This window comes from Pipistrellus hanaki, assembly GCF_964339955.1.
Source record: "Pipistrellus hanaki genome assembly, chromosome: 6".
In the NCBI taxonomy this organism is placed as follows: domain Eukaryota; kingdom Metazoa; phylum Chordata; class Mammalia; order Chiroptera; family Vespertilionidae; genus Pipistrellus; species Pipistrellus hanaki.
Window position 1 is genome coordinate 74,705,309 of NC_140508.1, and position 23,822 is coordinate 74,729,130.

At 45.1% G+C, this 23,822-nt stretch overlaps 1 protein-coding gene across 3 annotated transcripts in view; it reads right to left on the bottom strand.

Moving 5' to 3' along the window:
- Positions 1-23,822, bottom strand: part of LOC311624379 (urea transporter 2) — a 396,459-nt gene that overhangs the window by 9,259 nt on the left and 363,378 nt on the right. The window contains exons 1-9 of one of the 3 annotated variants that reach the window (XM_084887509.1): positions 17,777-17,921; positions 17,086-17,149; positions 12,344-12,431; positions 10,778-10,934; positions 9,350-9,539; positions 5,180-5,308; positions 3,009-3,201; positions 663-810; positions 357-491 (exon numbers count right to left, since the gene is read on the bottom strand). In XM_084887509.1, coding sequence (XP_084743635.1) covers positions 357-491; positions 663-810; positions 3,009-3,201; positions 5,180-5,308; positions 9,350-9,539; positions 10,778-10,913 — 931 coding nt within the window. In that variant the 5' untranslated portion in view covers positions 10,914-10,934; positions 12,344-12,431; positions 17,086-17,149; positions 17,777-17,921. Of the gene's footprint in view, positions 1-356; positions 492-662; positions 811-3,008; positions 3,202-5,179; positions 5,309-9,349; positions 9,540-10,777; positions 10,935-12,343; positions 12,432-17,085; positions 17,150-17,776; positions 17,922-23,822 lie in introns of those variants that run through there. The other 2 variants (XM_084887508.1, XM_084887510.1) reach the window with 2 other exon arrangements.

A 23,822-nucleotide genomic window follows, 5' to 3' on the forward strand; every position in this document is an offset into this window, starting at 1 on the left:
TCACCAGGGGAAATGGCTCCGTATATAGCTTGAGTTATTTCCTTTTCGTTTCTTGGGTCAAATGATTAGTATGAAGAACACAGGACAAGTTGAGTTTCTATGCCCCAATATACACATAGGATAAAATGGATAGTACCTTTCAACAGGCTCTCCTGTTTCATAACCACCTAGCTGGGAGCCGACTGGAATGCTCCCAGACAGGGGATGTTACTCGTCCAGGTCACACACTTAAGTGGCACGAGTCCCAAACAAGAACTCCAGCTCTAGTGTCTCGTGCAGTCCTTTTGTACTGTTTGTCCTGGATTTTGACCTCATAGTCACCAGCACCCCTCCTCCAAGATGCACGGGATACTCACCACAGGCGAGAGCCAGGAGGTGGGTTTGCCAGGTGAGCGCCATGAACATCCCTCCAATTGCAATGCAGGACAGAGAGCTGTTGAAACCCCAGAGTCCAAAGTAGATATTCTCAAATGGAGCCGAAAGGCTGAGCGCTGTTAGAGAAGACAGGAGCAGTCAGAGCAGCAGACGCAAGGCAGGGTGCTCTGGAAGGGGCCTAGGGTGGAGGCAGCAACTGACAATTATTCAAGGAGAGAAAGGTCTGGAGTGCAGAAGGTGCCTGAACAACACCAGGGGTGGAGGAGGTGCTCTCCATGCCTGCTCACCTGCTGCTATTCCTATCGCCGACCCGATGGCAGCATGCAGGCACATGAGTGGGGAGGAAAGTAGGATGGCACACAGGAAAATGAGCCCTGTCCACAGATTGTCACAGCCGTATATCTGACCAACACCCACAGGCAGGGATTTCAGTAGCTGTAAAAATAATTTAGGAAATAAAGTCGTTAAAATAACTGGACAGAAACCCATAGGACATCCATAAACATATATAAAGCAATTTTAGATTTAGTGTATCTAATCTTTTGAGATAAGTGTCATTAATTAAAAAAAATTCTCCCTCTCTCTTTACAGAAGAATCTCAGTCCTATTTCTGCTTTATTCCCAGAGGTACACCAACCCTTCCCTGGTGTACTCAAAGCCTTCTCAGCACCCCCCTCTACTCCTGGTTCTCGTGCCTGCACAGACATGTGGCCTTGGTAACTGTGGTGCCACTGTCCCACTATGAGGATCTCCCACGCCTCCCCATGAGGGTGGCAGGGATCACCACTTATACATCTACTGCTTTCAACTGTCCATACATGCTGGGGCCAATCCATCCATGCGTCTCTACAGCCCATAGAAATAGTATTGTTCCCATGCAATCTGGCCGTTAATGAAGTCAGGTGATCTTATCCACAATTCAGAAGCATGTCTATACTGTGAATTTGATTCTACCGTGAGTTGGACCCTAAATTCTTCCTGCCTATGCTGGATTTTCACGTCTACACAAGATCATTTTCTGTTTCTTCTAGACCGGAGAATGTGACCCAGGCGCATCCAGCAGAACTACCCCTCAGGTAGCCACGGGCGTGGAGAATGGGTGAGGTGGGAAATAAGTGCTGATGCTGAGGTGGCAGTTCAGAGGGAGGGGAAGGACAAGACCCCCACATTTCCCAGCCAGCACTGTCCGACAGAGCTTTGCATGATCTTGGAATATTCTGTATCTCTGTTGTCCAATACACGTGTCTATCAAGCTCCTGAAATGTGGCTAGTGAGGCAAAAGAGCACAATTGTAATCTTACATTTTAATTAATTTTACATTTAAGTTAAAATACCCACATGGGGCTAACAGCTACTATATTAGACAGTGCGATTATAGATCAATCAATGAATATTATAATATCATTTTTAATGGGGAGCTATAATATATTTTTAAAATTTTCCTTCTGAGTTATTTCCAAATGCTCCCATTCATTTTCTGAGCAAGAAACTAAGGGAAAGGTTATGTAAGCTTCTCACATGTTTTGATCGCCCAGCCCAGAGGACAGCAAAAGATGTTTTATAACCTCACAGTGGGAAAGTGAATTTTTTACACGTGAGAAAAAGCAGGGTTTCTTTGATTTTCAAGTTTTCTCTTTCTTTAAATAATCATGAAAACAAAGATATTTATTAAATAAATACCAATAGGAAGAGCTGGAACTTTACTTGGGTTAACCAGGTGTTTTAAAATGCTGTTCTCTCTATGCACATCTGTAAAGAGCTACACAGTATACAGCCTTCAGGATGATTCTCAAACTCTGGCCCACAGCATAAATATTTGAGGGCTTGCTATACAGGTTCCCAGGCCACACTGCCAGAGATGATTACAGGGGTCTTCAAACTTTTTAAAGTGGGGGCCAGATCACGGTCCCTCAGAGAGCTGGAGGGCCGGACTATATGAACTACTAATTCCTACTGTAACACCTCGGCTGCGCTCACTGCCCAAGAAACCTGGCGGGCAGGATCAGACTCCTCTGCGGGCTGCATGTGGCCCGCGAGCCGTAGTTTGAAGACTCCTGATTTAGGAAGTCTGAGTTGGTGCTTATATTGGTACTTAGAAAACAATGATTCTGATGCCTACTGAAGCTTGGGGACCCAGAATTATTGTTCTTTGTGAGATTGAACATAAGAAAAGCAGCACAGAGAGGTTGTAGGGTGGGTAAAACAGTAAGCAGCCAGTCTTTTTGGCAGGTCATGGAGGGCTTAGCCCCAGGTGGAGTGCCTGCATACGTGGCTAGCCCACATCTCACCCATCCAAACAAGGGCCACGTTTGCAATAGAGTGTGTGATTTCCAATGGCACTATGTTCTGGAATTAGCACTGCAGATCTTAGGGAAAGTTAGCTTTGACCAAATAGTCATTAAAAGAACAACAACAAAAACAAACAAACAAACAAAAAAACAACCCCAACAACAAACCCTTAGAGCCCAAAACTTTGGAGAAGAACAAATGCTTTAGCTAGCAAAATGAAGACAGGAAGCCTCCCCCACCCCAACTGAGTCTCTATAAGGCTGGGAAGCCCATGGAAGAGTAACCAGGAGGATGATGGCTGTCTTCCAGAGCCAGGGGGAATGCGAAGAGATTGTGTATCTTACCTGCAGGCCACTGAGGTCAGACCAGGTGACATTGGGAACCGAGGTTATGGGTTTGAACAATTTGATTGGGAAGAATGGATTGTAATGTCCTGTGGCCGAAAGGTACATGGTCAATGCCATGTTGAAGGGCAGGGTGAAGATAGGAAGGTCCCATTTGCTGAACACGGAGCACAACCCACTTGAGAAAATTGGACTAAAAACAAAAACAGAACAGAATGGAAGAATATGCATGTGGCAGCCAATGTTGACAAACTGAATCTCTTTACTAGGGATAGCTTTTGAATATGCCCCTAAAATGCTGTCTTGGAAAACCTTTCACAGGCAAAACAAACAAAACAAAACAAAATCTGAACACACTTGAGATATATCCTATCATAGGATAATTCTTACATAAAGTAAAAAAAAGTAAACTCATAGTTTCTTTGGCTTTTGAAAAATTACATCTGGGGTTTCTTACAGTGAACTATAAACCTTTAGGTTTCAAAAATATTTTTCTAGTATTTAAGACATATGAAATAAAATATTACTTATACAGGTAAAGCTGCATGTGTGACCTACTTGATAACATGCCCTTCCCTCCCCCTCTTGTCTGTATGTCCACAAGGCTTTAGTGTATGTATTTTTAAAAAGATAAACCATTATCTAAGGGAGGATGCAGGTGATGTGAGCTGGATGAAGAAGGTCTTAAACTCAGGGGGGCAGAGTTTTAGGTCCTTGAGCAGTTGAACTGTGTGACCTTGGGCAAGGCACTGCTTACTCCTCAGGGTCTTTGACTGTAAGGGGGTTGAATTAGTTGGTCTCTGGGACTCTTTTGCACACTCACTTGTTGACTTCCTCAAATGCCATCTTTTAAGATCAGAACTTCAGATTTCATGGTTTGTGGGAGGGGGTGTGGTAAGCACCCACAGGCAATGACTCTTGCCTTTGAACCTATTCTTCAGAGCAGTCTGGGAGTTACCTCCTGGGCAGGTGGGCTTTGCTGGCAGGTTCTCCTCCATACACCTGCAGGTGCAGCCCGGGTGGGTGGCTCTCCTGCAGACACTGTCCATAGCGGACTTTACTCCTCACTTGTGTAGCTATTAGTATTTTATATTCTAAATATGCTACAGTAAGAAGGAAATGTTTGCATCCGAAAAAAATAAAAAGGATTTAGGACACTGTCAGCATAGAAACTAATTTGAAGAATTCAGTGTTTTTTGTTTTTTTTTAAAAGGAATTTTCCCCTTATTCCACCATGATGCTGACGCCACTCCTCAATAAAAATTTTTTGAAGGGAGTGGGGCAGGTGGCTAAGGGAAGTTCATAGAGGCACAATGATTCTCAAAGTGGGATCCCTGGATTGGCCATATCAGCATTATCCAGGAACTTGTTAGAAATACAAATTCTCCTCCCACCCAGTTGAGCATTGATCCATGAACTAGGAGGTCAAGGTTCGATGCTGGGGTTTCAGGCTTGATTCCCAGTAGGGGGGTACAGGAGGCAGCCAATCAATGTTCCTTTCTCAGCATTGATCTCTCTCTCTCTCTCCCTCTCCTTCTCCCTCTTCCTCTCTCCCCCTTTCCTCTCTGAAATCAGCAAAACCATAATAAAAAAAAAAAAAAGGAATGCGATTTCTCAGTCCCATCCAAGGTGAACTGATTCAGGACCTCTGGGGATGGGAGCCCCAGTCTGTGCTTCAGCAGGCCCTGCAGGGCATTCTGGTCGTGTGCAGGTTGAGGACCATTGATGCAGCCAGAGGCTCTCAATGTTGGTTGGACTTTAGAAACTTCTGGGGCTTTTAAAACTCCCAATGCCCAGGCAACATCCCAAGTAAGACTGATTACATCAGAATATTGGGGAGAGGGGAGAGGTGGTATGAAGGCCATATGTATCAGCGTTTTTAATGTTTCCTTTTTCCAATAGACATTACCTGAATCTAAATTTTTAAAATGATTTCTCTAGAAGTTGCATCATATACATAACATGAAATTTACCATGTAACCATTTTAAAGTGTGCCCTTATGGAGCACTAAGTACACTCACATTGCTGTACAACCAGCACCACCATCTATTCTCAGGACATTTTCCATCTTGCAAAACAGAAGCCCTGTACCCATTAGCAGTAACTCCCCAGTCCCACACACACCCCTATAATTTTTACAAAAGCATTTAGAAGACCAGTTACAACTTACCAAGTCATGGACATCACTGAGACAGGGAATAGCAGCCACCAGAAATAATCCCCATTGTCTGAAAAGATAGCCATGAGTATCCCCACGAGGGTGGCGTTGTAGCCATGCAGCCCGTTTGCGATTGCTGACCTGCAGGTGAGAGCACAGAGTGGATATTTTCCAGGTGGACATTGGCTGGGTTTGCACATGTGACACTTGTAAATTCCAGGTCATATTCACATGAGAAAATTCGATTATATTTAGAAATCTATTCCCAAGTCTATAGAAGCTGAATACTACTAACAATGTGAAAAATTACAAATGCTCACTTAGAACAGCCCCCTACAGAGGCATCAGAGCTAACTATGTGCCAACCCGGGTCTGTTTCCTTTAGCCTTTCCTGCGGGAAGTTATTATTTCTTAGAAATCATTGAGGGCCTCTGACTTGAATAAAGCTTTCAGATAAAACTGTTTTTGAAATCTGATTTTCTTGGTCAGGCATAAGATTCTTAAAATGTAAATTCACTTTCACGGTGTCCTTGGTTTTACCATTTACCATATATTTTATCACCCTGTGCTTTCGTTTTGTTGTCTCCAAACCCACATTTCTAAGTTAGTGCAAAGAAAGTCAACTACTTTTCTTTTACTTGGCAAAGTACTCCATTTAATTTGGTGCATATTTAACACCTAATTCTTTCCTGGGGCCCTTTTTGCTTCTGAGCATTTAACCACACCTCCTTTTTATTCTTCCATTCCAGACCCCATATTGTATTTCCCCCCTTACTATTATTACCTCTCACAGAAATGGCCATGTAGACGAAAAAGGGGCCACATACTAAACCTGAGAAGCTTAGGGGAGGTCTGTCTGGCGGAGGGAGGGATGCCTACAAACTTGGCCACATACTAAACCTCATAGGATGGTCTGAAATGAAAACTTTCTAACTAAAAGCAGTTCCAAGTCAGGTGGTCATGCCCTAGGGAGGTGTGCTTCTCTAAGAAAGTTCAATCTTGACCTTAACTGAGCCTGTCTATAGTCTTTTTTGGATCTGCAATAACATACCCCTGGAATGTCAGGGTAATTTTCTTTTTCCAAACCCCTCAGGGCACAAATACGGTACTACACTAGAGCAGAGACCTCAAATCCCCTCATTGTTATTATCATGTTATCCTATACCCACCCAAATAAAAGAAATATGTATCTTTTTTAAAAATATATATTTTATTGATTTTTTACAGAGAGGAAGGGAGAGAGATAGAGAGCTAGAAACGTCGATGAGAGAGAAACATCGACCAGCTGCCTCTTGCACACCCCTACCGGGGATGTGCCCTCAACCAATGTACATGCCCTTGACCGGAATCAAACCTGGTTCAGTCCACAGACCGACGCTCTACCACTGAGCCAAACCGGCTTAGGCAAGAAATATGTATCTTAAAAAAAAAAAGTTGTATTCTTTTTACTTTTCACCCACTCCCAGAAACTTCCCTGCTTGTCTTTTCCCCTTCCCTAATCATCACCAATGGATTTCATGTAACCCCCTTAGGTCTTCCCCTTTGATTCTAACATATAAAAAAAGTGATAAATTGCCATTTTCTGGAGCATTCTTCTCAATCCAATGAGATTGTGTCTCCTGGCAATTGTGGCCAGTTTGCTCAAATAAAAACTCTTCCAGGTTTGCACATTTCTTACATGGACTGCTGGCCCTGAATGTCATGAGATTTAGGGGATTCTAAGGGAATATGTTCTTTTAAATTTGGATTTTTTTGGTGTTACATTGGTTAATAAAATTATATAAGTTTAAGGTGTACAGTTCTATAATACATACCTGCATATTGTGCGTTCACCACCCCAAGTCATGTCATTTTCCATCACCATTTACCCCCCTTTACCTTCTCCTGCCTCCCCTCACCCTCATTTTCCTCTGGTAATGACCATACTGTTGTCTATGATGTGTTGTTTTTTTTCTTAATCCCTTCTCTTTTTTTTTAACTTAGCCCCCTACCTTCTCCCTGTTGATAGTCTGTTTCTATTTTGTTAGTTTGTTCTGTCATTAGACTCCACATATAAGCAAAATCACACAGCACCCATCCCCATCTGACTGACCCGCCTCACCCAGCACAATGCTCTCCAGGCCCATTTGTGCATCTGCAAAAAGGCCAGATTTCCTTTCTGTCCACAGTAAAGCAGCATTCCCTGGTGTAAATGCACCAAGCTTTCTTATCCACTCATCTACTGACGGACACTTGGTAACCTCACTTCTACTCCTGGTCAAAATGGTTCCCATGTTATAACTGGGAACTCAAAGCCATTGGCAGCACCTGGCACCATGAAGGGCCTGGCATTCAAGGTCGAATGAGCCACAGGTTGAAGATCATGGAGCGAGTGGGTGAGATCAAATGCGGGGCCTGAGGAGGAGATGACACAGCCAGTGAGCCACACTCTTGGGTGGCAGAGGATCGCGTGAGAGCTCCTTGGCTTGTTGATAACTGGAGCCGGAGGCAATGGTGATCAGCAAGATGATGTCATGCTGAGTGAGAGCATTAGAAGAAGGACTCCCTGTTCAAAAGTCCTTTGTTTACCTTTAATAATACCCCAGGCCATTTGGGAGGTGATGCACTTTGTATTGATTTAACCCAGGAAGCGATAACGCCCTTCACAATTGGGACTAACATGATGCCACTGGAGAACTAATGCAAAGACATATCATCTCAACAACTGACTTTCAGAATGAATGCTTTAGTTCCGTCAACAAATTTAATGGCAATGCCTACAAATTGTGGTACAAGCTGGTTAAAGCAACAAGAAAATAGATATTCACTTAAAACAGAGGATTGGTGTTTTAATGCTGTCCTTTGAGGGACAGGGTGAAGAAAAGAGATTTGTAAACTAGCACGTGTAAATATGCCTGGTCTTCTAAAATACATCTGATAAGGAACTTTCACTAGAGCCAAGCAATGCAGGAACCTTTGCTATGGCATAGTCTGAGACCACACCTCCAAAGTAGAAAGACCATTTCTTGACATGCACTGGGAAAGGGTTTAACCTAAGATACTAAATCACCTTCTACACATAACAAATCAGGCTCTTTGGAGCTGATGCAAAAGTGGAGCATTTGCTGACTCTCTCTCCAAGAATCTTCTTAGGCAACGCACAGTAAGAGCTATAAGAGCTTAGTTGTGTAATGACAACCCACGAGGGATTATTCATTGACTTTAAACATCGGGAAGACCTGCAGCCTCACTGGAGGAACGGGTTAGTCAGGAGTGTTCTATACCCCTGATGGGTGTCAGCTCATTATTTCTCCTCCTCCTCCTCCTCCTCCTCCTCCTCCTCCTCCTCTTCTTCCTCCTCCTCTTTCTTCTTCTTCTTCTTCTTCTTCTTCTTCTTCTTCTTCTTCTTCTTCTTCTTCTTCTTCTTCTTCCTCCTCCTCCTCCTCCTCCTCCTCCTCCTCCTCCTCCTCCTCTTCCCCCCCCTCCTCCTCATTCTTTTTCTTCCTTCTCCTTCTCCCCTTTTCCTTCTCCTTCATTTTAATCTTCAATATTTTAGTCACATTTAATTTAGTAGTTCTATTGTAAAATGATACTAAGACCGTTCATCAGAAAAATGTGATCACATATCAACGTATTTTCAAATAGGGTGATTTCCTTATGTTTATTGCTTTTAAAAATGCCATAAAACATCTTAACCACTTGACAGTGCACTTTACAAAGTGGATGCTATTTCTAACCGAGCACATAGTTCAGAAGATATCCTAACACTACAGTCAGGCTTGCTGACTTGGAATTTGTGGTTATTCATCTCTCTAGAATCTGAGCAGAATGAATTTACCGAATGAACCATGGACTAAAGATATAAAGGGGATTATTAAGCCAATAAGCTTTTCATGCATTTTTTCCCAAACAAAAAAAAATGTTGATGATAAATAATTGATCGATTATTAAAGAAGATCCCTTTAGAACCTCTCCTGGGATTTACTTGTAGCTTAGTTCTGGTTAGCTTGTACTGCTATGAGAATTTGGCATTGTCCAGACTGGCTACTTATCCAATGCCATGAATAATATGACCTTTCAGTAAAAGAAAATATAAAGAGTTCTATGGAATAAAGGTTGTTTCTCCTGGGAGGGGTGGGGCTTTGTTAGGGCTACGCCTGTGTCCTCAGAAGTGAGAAGAGTGGCTTGGATGGATGCACCTACCTGTCCTGACTGAGCATCAGGGCTGTCAGGGTGGAGACCGCAGTTGCTATGAAGCCATTGAGAGCCCACCAGGGGTTCTGGACCAGGAGTCCCACCAGAATCAGGATTCCACTGATGGAGTTGTTGACAAGTGTCACCTGGGATATGCCCCGAAGAATCCAGTCGAAGTACTGGAGCACTAGGGGTTTGTCTGCAAAAGACGATGAGGGCAGAGCTAGGAAAGCAGTGAGGAGCCCCAAGTTTAGGCCCCCCTTGAGCAAAATCATCAAAACCCCCTCTGGTAAAGGTGAAACTTTAAAAAAATATTCTTTGAGCAATTTCTCTTTAGTGGCACCCAGATCTCTAAGCATCCAATTTCTTTATGCTCAACCCACACTGCCCCTAGTAGAATCTCAGCTCCAGAAAGTGTCAAATGCACTTAATTCACCATGTGTAGAGGTACAGACTTTTAAGTCAAAGGACTGAATTACCAATAGTAAAACTTTAGATTTTAGGTGCTGAAACAATAAAATGGAGCCGGTTGTCTTCCTCTGATAGGAGCAAGATCCTGGCCCTGGCCACTGTCTCCATAAAAAAAAAAAAAAAAAAAAAAAAGTTTGAAGAGGCTTGCAGATTAAAAGATAAAAAGTTTAAAAATGGGGAGGGAAGAGATAGAAAGTAGGTGAATACAGTCAAACCTTGGTTCTCAAACTTAATTCATTCTGGAAGGTTATTCAAGAAGTGATTTGTTTGAAAATGGAATCATTTTTCCCCCATTCGAAATAATGTAAATTGAATTAATCCATCTCAGACTCCCAAATGACTTACTGTTTTAACCTTTCTTACATACAGTGCATGTCTAATGTATTGTTTAATCTATAAACAAACATTTCTTAAATGTATCGAAGCGTCCTCTTTAGCCTGAAAGGAATCACTTGCAGCCCTCAGTCCAGCTCCCAGTGCTGTCTTTCAGGGGTGCAGGTCTTTGCTTGTTCACATGTCGTTCACATATCACTGCCTCCGAACTGCGGTCACTGGCTAAGTGCTTGTCATTTATCCAAATCAACAACAGTTTTTCTGCCCCTTCAATTGCCTGTGATCATAGTTTGTTTCACACCCTTAGCAACATTAGCACTCTTGATGGCCTCTTTATGTTTTTAAACTGTGCTAATGATTGATTTTCACCAGCAACAAAAGCATTCTCTCCTTTGTTTGTTGCCTGAGAGACGCTGAAAGGGTTGTCAGGTCCAAAACCAAAGCTTGGTTCTACGACAACCAAGACATCCCCTGCCCCCCCCCCCCCCGCCCCCCCCTGCCCTGAACAACTTGGTCGAGACTGAGATTCGAGAACCGAGCTTTGACTGTATAACTAAAGAGATGAGTTGAAGAATCAGCGATTTCTTCCAAAGCCACTTCTCACATCTCTCCAAGGGATGGGAGCAAAAATACCTTTAAGCCAGTTAGCAAATTCTCTCATGTCACCAGTGACATAGGCAAGAGCCTTGGGAAGGCGCCTTCTCCTTCGCGACGGTGAGGTGAGGTTTTGACCCCGGTCCTCCTTAACCATACTGGGACTGTCCTCCATGGCTATCTCTTCCTCTGCCCCCTTGAGGAAAGAACAGAGCTCATTAACACCCACATGCAGGCTTCTCCAGGCTGGTCAGCATAGGGCCTGATCACAGTAGCCACAAGGGATGAGGTTAAACACATTATTTCATCTGGACCGTGACATCTCATGATACTAAGAAAGCACCCTTTTCCTCTTGAAATATCCTCATGGAGATGATTGCCCAAAACCAAATTCCATCCTACTTTGTGATTATTGTCTTTGATGCTACCATGAGAAGGTTCTGGTCTTTATTTTCATAAGGTTCTGTTTCTAATTCAACAAACATTTATTGAGTGTCTGTCTCCTGCACTCAAAGATGTCTTTCAGCCTCGTGGAAAAGGCTGGAAAACAGTTAATGTCAACATAACAAGGCAAATAGTAATGTAGAAAGAGCTAACATCACATGCTGTCAATTAAAGGAGCCAGTTATCAGATTACAAAATGGTGCTCACTGATGCAGACCAATCAGCAGCTTTCTAAGACGAACAGCCTTTTAAAATTAAAACTTAATTTTATGGAAAAAGGCTTTATGTTTAAAAGTTTGAAGATAAGGGAAATTTTAAAAGCAGTTTGTGTGTGTTAGCACTACCTAAGAAACCCCATCACACACATGCTTCAAATTCAAAGATTATTTGAATATGCCCAGCTGGAGTGGCTCAGTGGTTGAGCATCAATCAGCCTATGAACCAGGAGGTCAGGTTCATTACTGGTCAGGGAACGTGCCTGGGTTGCAGGCTGGGTCCCCAGTCGAGGGTGGGCAGGAGCAGCTGATCAATGATACTCTCTCATCATTGATGCTTTTATCTCTCTCTCCCTCTCCCTTCCTCTGTGAGATTAATTATATATACTATGTCCTCACATCAGACAACCACTTTAGATATTCCTCATTTTTGGAATTTGTTATTAAAGTGTTTTAAAACAGGCAAGAATAACATTACACAAAGGTATAGGAAATAGAGTGGGAGTGGACCACACTGTGGAAAACCAAGGAGTTGTAACCCAAGAATTGTACACTAGAAGAATGTCCCAGGTGTAATTATAGTAAATATGCTTCAGAAAAACATCAACAACATCGCTAGGACTTGTGTTCACTCTGAGGTTCTTCCCTTCCTATGATTAGTGTGAATGAGAAAGCTCCGACATCACCAGAATATGATACTCTGCAGACAGAACTGGTTTCATGGTAGACACAAAAGAATATCAATGATGCCATCTCAGAGGCTGGCAAAGGGAGAAGACAATGGCACAACCACCTGGAGCATGCAAGAAAGGCCAAGAGCACAATCAGGTTAGTGTGAAGTAGGTGAACACCAAAACCAGAAGGCATAACGGGGGAATGTTGAAGCCACAGGCACATAAGACACAACCATAGAAATACCAAAGCCCATGTAGATAAGCCAGCTCACCTTCTACCTGTGGCCAGGCTGTGAATCAGGGGTTCTCATGGCTATTTTTGGTCCCTTCATTGTTCCATTTACCATGGCCAACAAAGAGCTATTAATAGATAGAAAAGTTATGCTTTGTTTTTCTTCAATCCGGACTCTAGTTTTGCCTTCTATTAACCCTAACATGGAAATCAATGTGGGTAACTGACTTACTATTATGTAACAATCGTATTTGAATTGTGTTATTTCACTGTTTCACTAACCATCCTCCTTTCAAACAATGGTGAACCATTGATCATAACACAAAGTAGAAGGTATTTATGGAACACATTCCAGATTAAGCTTATTTTGTTTTGGCAAAATAGTGTTAGATTCTTGCACACGTGAGACTTTCAATGAATCTTAGCATTAAGAATCTCTTCAATTGAAAACTGCTGGAGGTTAGGAGCCAAATTAAAGTCTATAAGGAGCTCACTGGCCCCATAGTTAAACATGTAAAACTGAATTAGTAAGCAATTATAAACAATTGTCTTTTATTTCATAATCTAAGTAATGGCTACCACTTATTTTCAGATATCTCCCGCTTTAAATCTCATTACTGAAAATATTGCTTGGTAAGCCCTTCCCCAGCTACATGACTTGTTTTAAAAGCCAGGCCCAGTTATCGAAGGCATCAGCCTTCTGCCTGGGCAGCCACAAAAGGCTCAGATACAACTGCCCCGAGTTTCTCAGATCAGCACAGAAGGAAAACATTAGAGAGGCATTTTCCATCGAGAACAGAAACGAGTGGGTATATATGGGTTATTCTGGGGTGAACAAATTCATGTTCTCAAAATTTCCAGCCCACATTTATTTATTTTAGAAGGCTTTAAATACACCATCACCTCGGAGATTTTGGAGATACAGATATGAAACTTGATAGCATAACTGGCCAGACGTGATTGGCAACCTGAATGGCCTGAGTTTCCTGCGGAGCCACCCCAAGGCAAAGACTGAATTTTCATCTCAATCCACAGCCCGCCATCAAGAAAGCTTATTGCCATTTGTCTCTCCTGGGTTCACGCCTGGCATGCGTGGTAGGGCCTCCATGTCTTGGACACAGGAGTCTTCTCCTGAGTTGAGCAGACAGCTGCTGCTGATTGGGAGCCAAAGGACCATTTGTTCTGAACTACGAAAAGGTTCTGGAGACCCGGGGAGCCCTGACTACTTGCTTTGGAACTCAGGAATGAGCACTGGTTATGAGAAGCCTGTAGCTTAAAGGCTGCAGTTCATTTTTACAAGTTTATCACCCTAGACCCATGGTTGGCAAACTGCAGCTCGCGAACCACACGTGGCTCTTTGGCCCCTTGAGTGTGGTTCTTTCACAAAATACCACGGTCTGGGCCAGTCTATTTTTAAGAAGTGGTGTTAGAAGAAGTTTAAGTTTAAAAAATTTGGCTCTTAAAAGAAATTTCAATCGTTGTACTGTTGATATTTGGCTCTGTTGACTAATATGAGTTTGCCGACCATTGCCCTAGACTATGTATCTACTTAGGGAGCTTTAAGAATCCACACAGCTTACTAGTACCTGGAAAGGCAATGGAAGGCAATGGAAGGCAATGGAGCAAGGATCATCCACTGATGCTCAAACTTCTCAAATCTAACTAAGTAGGCCATTAACCTTTGCCAAAAAGCAGGGCAAGAACATGCATGCAAGAAACCCTAATAAAATAGAAGCAGGATAAGAACCCCAGACTAGTTTTTCCCAGCTTTTCCATCCTTATCCAAACCCAGCAGCTCACCCATCCAGCCTCTGAACCATGAAAAGTGCCCCGTGAGTTTCTGGACTCAGTCCCATGCCCATCCGGGCAGCCCAAGCCGTGCTCTCAGCAGAGCGTGAGGACCCCACTTCCCAGGCTCCCCTCAGGAAAGACGCAGGGGCTCAGGTGCCAAGGCTCCCGGAGACAGAGGCCGCGGGAGGAAGCATACCTACCTGTTCCGGCGGCCCTCGGGCCAGGGCCAACTTTAGCCGGGAGAAGCCTCCTCGCATTGCCTCACCAGCTTTATTTCCAAAAGGGTTCCTCCAAAGAGGAACTGGAGAGGCATCCCCAGCGCCGCCAATCAAAGACCGTCCATTCATCCTCCTTCCTCTCCACTCTCCATAGAGGACAAAGGGCAAAAAATACAAGAATCAGCAGGACGCGCGCCTTGGCAGGTGAACTGCGAGCTGGAGGGAGGCAGGAGCGTGCCGGTGTGCTCCCGGGTGGAGGAGATGTGGCCCCGACTGAGACTTTTAACGGAGAGGGCCCATTTCTCCATCAACCAAGCGCTCCCTCAGCAAAGAGAGACCGTGAACTGACCACAGACATCCAGTGTTCATGTTCCATTGCTTAGAACGAAACAAACACAAACAGTTAAAACCGGTTTGGCTCAGTGGATAGAGCATCGAATTGAAAGGTCCCAGATTCGATTCCGGTCAAGGGCATGTACCTTGGTTGCGGGCACATTCCCGGTAGGAGATGTGCAGGAGGCAGCTGGTCGATGTTTCTCTCTCATCGATGTTTCTAGCTCTCTATCCCTCTCCCTTCCTCTCTGTAAAAAAATCAATAAAAATTAAAAAAAGAAAAAAAGAAACACACACAAACAAACCAAAAATGGTGGCAAACCGTTCTACAAAGACAGCGACACAGAGACCTTGCTGTGCTGTGCTCTCCCGCTCCCAGGAGGCTGGCAGACCTGCAGCTGCTCCAGCGGGAGGGGTGGGCTTCAGTTCTGAAATGCTGCTTCAGGGCAAACACTGAGGACTCCATCCTGGAGACAGAGGCCCAGGCACCTGTTTCCTCAGTCTTGTTCTTTACAAATGTAGGAAGAAGACGTGGGGCGGACTCTGATTTTCTGTAATAAGATACTGGCTACACTTAACTGCACAGAGAAAGCCCAGTCTAAGAGAATGCTAAATGGCATTTCCCCCCCTTGTATCTGAATAACAATTGTTAAACAGGGGGAAATCATCTTGTTCATAATAAACAATTCTTAGTTGAATTCTACAAGTGTGGCAGCTTTGTATTTAATTTTTTAAACTTCCATTGCATCCAAGGAGATAATTCTTCCCTCAGTAGTTCTAGAAAAGTTGTATGCGTGGCATTTCTTTTTCTCTCTCCCTCCTCTTTAATTTTACTTTCTTCTACTGCCTCAGGATGAAACTCAGGAACTTACACTCTATTAGAGTCATTCAGAACAATCTCCAGTTGTGGGATAGATCTCTGTCGTGGCTTAGGAAATAACTGTGCGCATGTGTGTTTATCTGTGGTTAAACCATCTGGTTCGTTACGTACCAAACTGATGTGTCTAATGGTTACATTATACATATTTTCATTTGAGAAAGAGCAATGGTGAGACTCATCTCATATAAAAATAAAGAAGAAGAAAAAAAAAAAAAAAGGAAAGAAAGAGATAACAGAAACCGCCACATTTCATCAGAGTAGACGCTTAGCCCTCCTGCCCCTGCAGGTTCCTGCCTTCCCCCCACTACCAAAGTCAGACACATCTTGGAGAATCACATCCTTTGAGCTCAACATCAGTATTTTCTTCAAGCCAAGAGACGGTAACATGTAAGAGCTAGGTGGGGTTTTAGAGAGTGCGTAGTTCAAGCCTTCGTTTTATAGAAGAGAAAACTGAGGCTCTGAGTGGGGACCATCCAAGTTCACTCAGCAGAGTCAGTCTTCAGGAAGAGGAAAGCCGTGGTGGCTCTCTGTCTTTCATTTTGGAGCACATTAGCACCACCCAAGATTCCACTCAAGGCAACAACCAGAGAACAGCTTCGGAGAGCAGCCTGCAGCAGGCACTAGGGCGCAGTGGGGTAGGAGACTCAGCCTGTCTCCAGGGCTGCCTTGAAATAACTCTGAGACAGAGGGGGGTTGAACAGTGACAAAAGGCTCAGCCACCCCCAGTTTTACCCTGTGCCCTGGCCGGAACCAGTGACTGTTCTGACAAATAAACATCTCCCCGGGCCTCAAAGTAAGCCTCATTCTCCTGCATCACTGACACATCCACACAAAGGCCTGTGTGTGCTGAGCTTAAAGGCCTGAGAATGTTCTGGAAACTGCTTTCTGGTGGGAGTCAGAAAGCCTAGGTCACTAGTGAAACAAAACAGTGCTCATCATTCAAATATAAGGCAATATCAGAATTTCAATCCAACCAACACTCCCTATTTTATTATACAAAATAAAACTCGTCCTATTGCCAGCATATGTTAGAAATTTGTGCAACTAGAGAGACCCAAAAGTCTTTAATTTTCTATGTCTCAAGTATAGGCATAACTTGGAAATATTGCAGGTTTTGTTCCAAACCACTGCAATAAAGTGAACAGCTTAACAAAGCAAGTTGCACATTTTTTTTATTGCTTTCCAAGTGCTCATAGAAGTTATGCTTACACCATACTGTAGTCTATTTAGTGTGTAATAGCGTTATGTCTAAAAACGCAATGTACACACTGTAATTAAGAACAATTGCTAAAAAATTGCTAATGCTGAATATGAACCTTCAGTGAGTCATAACCTATTTTCTAGTGGAGAGTCTTACCTTCAATTTGTTAACCACCCACCCCCTTACCCCCCAATTTACACAAGCACAATAAAGCGAAGTGCAGTAAAACGAGGTATGCCGGTATCACTTTAAAAAAAACAGTACAAAGTTTTGGATATGGATACAGAAGAAAGAATTTAAGTATCCAGGCTCTTCCATTTTAAAGACACGTTCAACATTGACATTTAGTTGGTACTTACAATCCTCTTTATTTTAGGTAGTTTTTGATATTAAGTGGTGGGAGGTGCTCAGTTGTCCTGAAAGCTGCAAGCAGAAACAAAGAGAATGCTGTCAGTTATTGCTGCCTCCTGATTAAAACGCCTTTCTCTTGGGGACACGCTACTCCTAGCAGCCTGGAGGTCTGAATTCCACAGTAGAAAGTGCAGCTGCAAGGAACTTGCCAAATGCAGGGCTTCCGTGAGCCAGCGTGCTCTCTTGAAGCTGAGCACTCCCCCTGTAGCAGGACAGCACATGCCGGAAGATCCATAAAACCAGATTAGAAAGGGCCATCGCCAGGGGCCCACTTTTTTTTTGGTCAGTTATGCCTCCAACTTCGTTATTTCCAGAACCCAGCCCGAAACGCCCGTTCAGTGGTGATGGACTCCCTCAGCATGTCCTGGAGACACCTTGCTGCAGACCCTCTTCCACGGGGGAGTGCTCAGCTTCAGAGACCATAAGCAAAGGCATGGCTTTCAGGCTTCCAGGAAGAGGCCTGGGGCTTTGGGAAGCTGCTTTCTAGTCTAGCCAAAACTCTGACTTTGCTGTTTCTACCCAGGTCCAGACTCTCTGAAACATTTCTCCATTCAAACAAAGAAAGGGGGAAAGGAGCTAATTTTAAAGGGGACCGAGCACTCAACAGAAGTGAATAGAAGAAATAAGGAGGGTACTCACACTCCAGCTGGCTTCCCAGGCCAGAAGGCACTGGCTGATAAAGCCCAGCAGGCCGGGCTCTGCTGAAGGGAGGGTGCTTAGGAGGAGGCAGTGCCGGGAGGGAGGCACCCAACCGTTTTATAGTCAGAACCCCACTCGGCTCTCTCCTCCCACTTCAGGCACCAGTGCCAAAGCAATTGCTGAGAGATTGGTCCCCTGTCCTGTACCTGATGTCTCTCTCTCTCTCTCTCTCTCTCTCTCTCTCTCTCTCTCTCTCTCTCTCTCTCTCTCTCTCATATCTGGTGTCAACATCTTTGCTATCCTTTCTATGACATTCCGAGGTCTTTGCTCAGCCATAATCCTACTCAAATCCATCTTTTCTTTCTCCATGCTGTTTCCCGTAGCTCCTACCCTCACCATGAAATACGTTTGGGAAAGTTTGTAACTGAAAAGGGTAAAAAGAGTATCACTTTAAAAACCAAGGGGGCAGGTTGCTATGCAATGGACTCTGAAGCAAAGTGACTGCACCTGGGGGTAGGGGGAGTTTTCTCTGAGATGGGACACAGCTTCTGCACAGGTGTAAGAACCCAGCAAGGTCTGAGGGACGTGGTGCGGGGTACAAGGGGTAGACAATTTGTTTTTTTGGAAATCAAGCTGCCCTTTACCCAGTGAGGAAAAAAAAAAAAAAAATGTTTCCCTGGACTGCCTCTCTATCTACCAGTAGGTGAGAATCCCAAGACAAATCCCACTGCCCTTTAAAAGTCCAGACGCTATATGGTCAGCAGCATCGTGGTAAGTGCACACGGTGACAGATGATTACCAGAACCAGTCGGGTGAACACATTGTAAGGTCCGAAACTGTTGCATCACGTATTGTACACGTGGAACTAGTACTACCCATATAAGATTGTATACAGACTATACTTAAATAACAATAAATTTTAAAACAGTCCAGAGGCAAACATTCTGTAGCAGAGGAATCTAAAATTGAAGTAAAAAAAAAAAAAATCCATTTCTTCCTCATTCTTCTGAAATGTCAGTTTTGTGGCATGTTCTGTATGGCAGGAATGTACGTCAGGTGTACTTCACGAGCACAGAAAGCTATGCCCATGTCATCAGTCTCTCTCTGGGCTTCCCGCCCGCCTGGAGGAGCTGATAGCCCTTGTCAGTGGTCAGCAAAGCAGCGGCAACTCTCTGGCTCCACCCCCTGGACACCCGCCAGACCACAGGGCTCCCAGTCCTCTTGGGGACTCCCTCCCTCCAGTTGCCTCCTATAACTGAGGGTATTTGTGTCTGGCGCCTGGACGGGAGACCATAGTTCCAGGTTTATGATTAGAGTTTTGAGAGTCTGGCATATTTCCCGTCAATATTATTTTTTTCTGGTAAAATAAGGAGAAAGGAAACTCCTAGGGTTACCCTGAAAGGGGAAAATGAATCATAAGACAACAGTCTGAGGGATTGGTACAGGAATGAAAGGAATCGCACTAGTGTTCCTTATGCCAGTGACCTACACTCCCCAGTAATAATGATGATAGTAATGATCATGATACAAATTGCACAAATAGTTGAGCCTTCACTCTATGCAAATGAGAAATCCAACTTTGCACGGTCTGATTGGCCCACATAGCAATGCCCCGATTGTTCAGAATTGCACAGTCTGATTGGTTATGATGCAAAGGAGGATATAGCTGTACAGCTCTGGTTGGACGGGGCAGACTTCAGACCATTGGTTGAAATATGATTCCAGGACCTCTTTTACAGGGGTTGGCTCAGTCCACAGGAACACAGTGAAGGAGTCTTGGCAGCCCAGTGTGTGGCTTTTCCCTAAAACACAGCCTGTGGGAGAGGCCGCCTGTAAAAAAAAATGGCTGCTAGACTCTGATTATAAATTTGAGCCCATAACCACAGAAATCCTCTTGACAGGTACATTCCTTCTTAAGTCATGAAGAGAAAGCCTGAGCAATCCTTGGTCCCCACCCTCAACCCCAATAAAAGTAAGTAGAAACTCAGGCCCATGGGAACTGATCTCTCTCTCTCTCTCTCTCTCTCTCTCTCTCTCTCTCTCTCTCCTCATGACCTCATTGTGTGACCCCAGATGTGCTGTGGAACTAATTTCCAGGTCCAATGAGTAATAAGCCATTACTAAGTTCCCCAATGCTCACGGCTGAACGATGTCGTGACAATGTCACGAGAACCACAGGTTCTAGCCATGACACTGGTTATTGATAGGCTGAAACCAGCATAAACCACCACCGACATGCATTTATAGACCTTGTCCTAAAGCTTCCTCCACGCGTACCCAGGCAGCCTGCTGCTTCCATGGCCTGGTCAGCGGCTGAGTCTCAAGTCTTCTTGGCAGAACCACTTCCTCATCTACCGCTCCTCCCGGCCTCTCCCTGAGCCTACAAAGCCGTACCTTATCCCGTGATGTGCTGCTCACCACAGGCGGCCTTGCTACACGCCATTCACAGGTAGTGCGAAGCATGTGGGATTCGGAGTCAGCCAGACCTGAGTTTGAATTCTGGCTTTGTCCCTTACAAGCTGTGTCCCTTACCTGAGCTGGCTTAGGGAATGTTACTCAACCGCTTCGAACCTTAGGTTCCTCACTATAAGGCGGGTGAGTTTACTTCCTTCATGAGGTTGTGATGGAATTCTGCAAGCTGGGAGGGCTGCAGAGGGCTCTTCTGCATCCTGCATCGTGAGCGGGCCCTTTCTGAATGGAAGAGAATGTGCTAAAGAAAAAGCGCCCTCCTTCTGCCCTTCCTTTCCAGCCCACCCCCATGAAGAGAGACGCGAAGGCAGCATGCCTGGGACAGGACGTTCCTCAGCAGTGTGCTCTGAGCCCAAGACGTTTAGTTGGTAAACAGACAAAAAGGCACCAGATGAAAGCCCGGACTCCCAGAATGCCACTAGGGGGTTACCCTGGAGTTGGCATTCTCTGGCCAAGAAGCAAGCAGGCACACAGTACCCCCGCGGCCTGCCTGTGCCATAGCAGCAGGGAGGTGGGGGAGGCTAGGGGCTGCCGAGATGCCTCCATTTTTAGCTCTTAAATGACATTATTCAGCTGAGAAGTGCTATTATTCAGCTCTATTTAATAGCTGGGGTTCCTCCTGCACATGGCAGAAGGGCGAGGGAATGTCCATCCCTACCAATGACTTTTATCAGATGTGCACACGCACTATCTTTCCCCCCAGCTTTTAAATTAAATTCAGGCCGGTGTAAGGCCCATGATGTAGGATTCTGGCGTCTACAGCCAGTGCCTAAGGGTGTGCTGGTTGTGCACCAGACAAGCATGTACCAGTATGCATTTACTACAAAACTCCTGTAGGTGGTGCTAAAGTGTCTTGAGAACAAGGGTCCTAGGGTGCCTTTGCACAAAGGGGCCATCTTGAAACATCTTTTCCCAATGAGAAATAACAGGGAAAGAGGTTAGGAGGAGAACCATTTCAGTCCCTTTAGACTAGGTTGAGGAAGGGAGTGAAGTGCTGGGGAAAAATGAGGGATGGGGCTGACATAGCCCCATTTCTCTGACCCTCCCTTCAGGATAATTTACAACTTGTTAGATTGTTTCCTCACCATGAAAGATACTATGATATTGGCCCCAAGCTTAGGCAGTCGAGCTTTAGTTTATATTGTAATTAGGCTGTAAAGAGAAGGTGGGATGGCACCATCATTACAAATGGGGCTTTCTAGACCAGGGGGCTGGCCAAGTGTGACAAGCTCCTGGCAAAGACATCAGCCACCAGAGGTTGAGTGGGATGGGTTGAGGCCCCTCCCGGCCAGGCCTTCCTCAGGAGCGTCCTGGAGAAAGCGGCATTAGTGCCTCCAAGAAGCAGCAAGGGATGGATGTGGTGCAGAAAGCGAGGCTGCTGTGTGGGGCTGAGGAGTGGCACCTGGTTCCAGCTCCTCACGGCTGTCCCAACTGCAGGTTTAGTTACTGCTGGCTGCCTTTTTGTCAGCTCAGCTGATTTAAAGGACCCTTTGTGGTTATCAGAAGTGTTCCCTATCATGCTCTCCCCACACCTCCCCTGCTGTCTTCCACCAATGGACAGCCAGGGGCTAGAGAGGGACTCAGTGTCTCCTGAGGCCCCCCATCCTCCCTGCTCTTTTCCTGTGTTGGGAATTGAGAGGTGCTACTTCTGACGAGATTGGCACTTCACCCACCAGCTCCTCACTTGCCTCGCTGATTAGGGGAGTTGGACTAATTCTCAGTCTTGTCTGCACATTGGAATTACCTGGGGGAGAGGAGACTTTTTAAAACATGCTGATCGTGGGTCCTTTTCCTAGAAAGTCTGATATGATTGGTTTGGGATGTGAGGGCTTTAAACATCCTCTTGGTGATTCCAACATGCAGGCCAGGTTGAGAACCACTGGGCCGAATCTAATCCCAATTCCTCCCCCTCCAAAACAAGGAAGTGTGTGTGTCATAGTGGCATCAGATGGATTAGGGAGTTCGACAGACCAGCTTCAAGTTCCAGCCAGCCTTGATACCCCCGGGGGAAAATTACTTCAGCTTTCTGAGCCTTGATTCAATTAAGAAATTTAATGGAGGTTAATAAGACCTACTACTTTGCCAAACACAAAGATTAAACAAGATCAGGCCACATGATAGGCATTCAAGCAAAGATAACCTTCATTATTATTCCCTCCGAAAAGCAGTTCCTACCTCCAAATTCCTTATTTCTGTCAATTCTGCCAATGGTGCCATCATTACCCCAGTTCTTAGGCTCAACACATGTTTGATGAGTGAGTAATGGGTGGCAGATCTGACCATCCTGGCCCATGAAAAAGAGGGGAAGGTTACTTTCTTTCTTTCTTTCTTTCTTTCTTTCTTTCTTTCTTTCTTTCTTTCTTTCTTTTTTTTTTTTAAATATATATTTTATTGATTTTTTACAGAGAGGAAGAGAGAGGGATAGAGAGCTAGAAACGTCGATGAGAGAGAAACATCGACCAGCTGCCTCTTGCACACCCCCTACCGGGGTGTGCAAAAGGCAGAACCAAGAGGCCCACAACCAACGTACATGCCCCTGACTGGAATTGAAACTGGGACCTTTCAGTCTGCAGACCGACGCTCTACCACTGAGCCAAACCAGTTTTGGCGGAAGGTTACTTTCATTCACTCCTGCTCACGTTCCTAAGTCATCCCAGTGTGGCCCACAGACCAGCAGCACCGACATCCCTGGGGAGTTGCTCAGACAGGAGGACTTTCTGCCTCACTGGGACCTTCAGAAGCAGAATGTGCATTTTAACCAGATCCCCAGGGGGTCTGCGTGCACTGTAAGGCTTGGACAGAACCGCTCTCAAGCATCCCTGTCCTTGCAACTTAGATAAAAGGGGTGCATTCAAGCCGCTGGAGTGGTGACAGCTTACAGATTCCAGCGCCTTGGTTGGAGACACCATGGTGAGTCCAAGTGAGTCATGGTTATGTCCCGGCTGGCAGCGGGGAGCACGTTGTCACATGCTGGGCCTCCTGGCCAGGGAAGAGCTCTAGGCGCAGCCTCATCACCCCATTTACTCCATCAAGCCATTCTGTCAGGTTCCACCCTCTCCAAATGTGCCAATTGCTTCACATAGGCTCAGTGAGTGCCTTCCCACCCTCAGTCCCTGGGAGAGATTATTTCTGGTCACGAGAGGGCAATGCTTACACGCACAGGGGTGAGCCACTTCCTGCCTAGTGAGGCTGGCGGGGCTCCTCTGGTCCTTCCAGAGGGCACAGGACTGATACGTCCTGCACTACAGGACTGACCCCTGCAACAAGGGTCTTGGGGATCGTCCTTAAGCATTTTCCTGGTTGGCCTCCACCCCTTGGTTCTCCAACTTAGATTCCTTGGTCTTTTTACCCAGGACCCCTGCAATGACCCACCTCCCCCACCCCACGCCCAAAAGGCAAAACACCCCATACTCTGAGCTCCCCCTACCTTGCTTTTACTCACACCTGATTTCCCAACCTACTGTGTATCAGAGTGGGTTCTCAGGCTCTAGGCGATGGTGTGAAGCAGCAACTAGACACAGGGAACATTAGTGTCAGGGTAAAGACTATATGTGATCAATGGGCATGCTATGGGCTT